This window comes from Panthera pardus, unplaced genomic scaffold, assembly GCF_024362965.1.
Source record: "Panthera pardus isolate Hobbes unplaced genomic scaffold, ASM2436296v1 HiC_scaffold_12, whole genome shotgun sequence".
Classification (NCBI taxonomy): domain Eukaryota; kingdom Metazoa; phylum Chordata; class Mammalia; order Carnivora; family Felidae; genus Panthera; species Panthera pardus.
In genome coordinates, this window is record NW_026526677.1 from 53,629,371 (window position 1) to 53,631,646 (window position 2,276).

General features: G+C 44.1%; 1 protein-coding gene across 1 annotated transcript; it reads left to right on the forward strand.

The window, feature by feature from the left end:
- The first annotated feature begins 932 nt into the window (after positions 1-932).
- LOC109260027 (olfactory receptor 51I2-like) lies at positions 933-1,877 on the forward strand. Its single transcript, XM_019438015.2, has one exon. The coding sequence runs from the start codon at positions 933-935 to the stop codon at positions 1,875-1,877; it is 945 nt and encodes a 314-aa protein (XP_019293560.2).
- Positions 1,878-2,276: the final 399 nt, after the last annotated feature.

Sequence of the window (2,276 nt, forward strand, 5' to 3'; positions counted from 1 at the left end):
TGTTTGTTTATTTCTCATGACAGTAGATCATGAAATTGTTCCTCAACAAAGAAGTTGGTGTAAGGTAGGACATAGCTGAAGCTTATGGGAGTGATCTAAGCCCCTGATTTTCACACCTGGCTGCCTATCACATTTACCTGGGAAATAAAAAAACTATTTTTGAGACCCACTGACAGAGATTCTGATTTAATTGATAAGAGTGTGACCCAGACAAAGGAGCTTTTTAAACCTCCTCAAATGAGTCTAACATGCAGTACAGTTTGAGAATGCTTCATCTAAACAGAGAAGAAAAAATGTGAACATGCAGGAGAGGACAATCTAAAGCAGGCAGCTGTGGAGGAATCAGAGATTCTGGACCCTTGACAAATAAGTGAGGGGCTCAAGCAACAAAGAGAGGATGAGGAAGGAGCTGGAGTGATGGCTGAGTGCAGGTAAGAGAGGAGAAACGGTGCAGAGCATAGATGGAGATGTCATCCCGTTCACAAGAATGAATGAATCAGTAAGCCAGGAGGGTTAAGGAAGACCTCCCGTACCTCACTTCTTGAAGAAGGTGGTAGCTAAGAACTGGTAGGAATAAAGGGTAAAATCACTTTCCACTAATGGAGAAAGATTTGATTCTTTCTGTAAAGAACACACAGAGACAACAAAGAATAAGGGATAATATCTGACCCTCAAAAAAGAGTCAAAGGGTATCTGTGGAGACGGATTTGGAGCCCATGACCCATCTGTGGATATGGTAAGACTATAGAAGTTCCGAAATATAACTAACAGCTTCTTACTTGTTTCTTCCTGACCCTTTCATGATCTAACTGTCATGGACTCTAAGGATCATTGCCCCTTCCATCCTGAGGACAGTGAGCTCTCCTGATCTTCCACTTTCTGACCTCACTTTGCTCTGGTTCTCTTTCCCCAAAAGCCACTCAGGGATCCTCATGGGAAGTTTTGGGACTAATACCTCTAGCACCACCAGCTTCACACTAACAGGCTTCCCAGAGATGGAGGGCCTACAGCACTGGTTAGCGGCCCTCCTCTTGCTGCTTTATGCTGTCTCCGTCCTGGGTAACATCCTAATTCTCTTCATCATAAAGGAAGAGCAGAGCTTGCACCAGCCTATGTACTACTTCCTGTCTCTGTTGTCTGTCAATGACCTGGGCGTGTCCTTTTCTACATTGCCCACCGTACTGGCTGCCTTGTGCTTTCATGCCTCGGAGACTGCCTTCGATGCCTGCTTGACCCAGATGTTCTTCATCCACCTTTTCTCCTGGACAGAATCTGGGATCCTGCTGGCCATGAGTTTTGATCGCTATGTGGCCATCTGTAACCCTTTGCGTTATTCTTCAGTGCTCACTGATATCCGTGTGGCTCACATGGGCATATCCATCATCATCCGCAGCTTCTACATGGTCTTTCCATTGCCATTCCTTCTGAAGAGGCTGCCTTTCTGTAAGGCCAATGTGTTAACCCATTCCTACTGTTTGCACCCAGACCTGATCCGCCTGCCCTGTGGAGATACCACCATCAATAGCATGTATGGCTTGTTCATTGTTATCTCTGCCTTTGGTGTAGACTCAGTGCTCATCCTCCTCTCCTATGTGCTCATACTGCGCTCTGTACTGGCCATTGCCTCCCAGGAGGAGAGGCTTAAGACACTCAATACATGTGTGTCACACATCTGTGCTGTGCTCATCTTCTATGTACCCATGGTTAGTGTGTCCATGGTTCATCGATTTGGGAAGCATGCCCCTGAGTATGTGCACAAGTTAATGTCCCTGGTATATCTCTTTGTGCCTCCAATGCTCAACCCAATTATCTATTCCATTAAGACTAAAGAAATTCGTAAGAGGCTACCCAAAATGTTTTTTAAGCTTAAGCTTTGATCAGGGAGAGATCTTCTGGGAACCTAAGTACCCTAGGAGTTTGTTGTTTTTGCTGATTTTGGCCCTGGAGCGTTTCAATCTCCTCCTGTAAATGTACCTCTGCTTGGTATCTGCTATTAGTTGTATGGGACAGCCTGGGTATAACCCATTAACTCAATACATCAGACTGCCTTACGCTGTAATTAATTATGTCACAAGTTGCCACAGATGACTTCTCTCAGATCTAACAAGGAAGAGGGTCTTCAATTAGACTCTTTTATTTGTCCCAATGAACTAGTTACATCTATGCTTTCAAGTAAATCTCAAAACAGACAAACACCTATGTAAACCATGCTATAACTGAAGATTGTTACTTGAGATCAAAGGTATCACCTAATACATTTTAAAGGAATAATACTT

Bases quoted from the DNA above. Each gene is read 5' to 3' on its own strand.
- LOC109260027 (XM_019438015.2), top strand. From the start codon at position 933: ATGGGAAGTTTTGGGACTAATACCTCTAGCACCACCAGCTTCACACTA.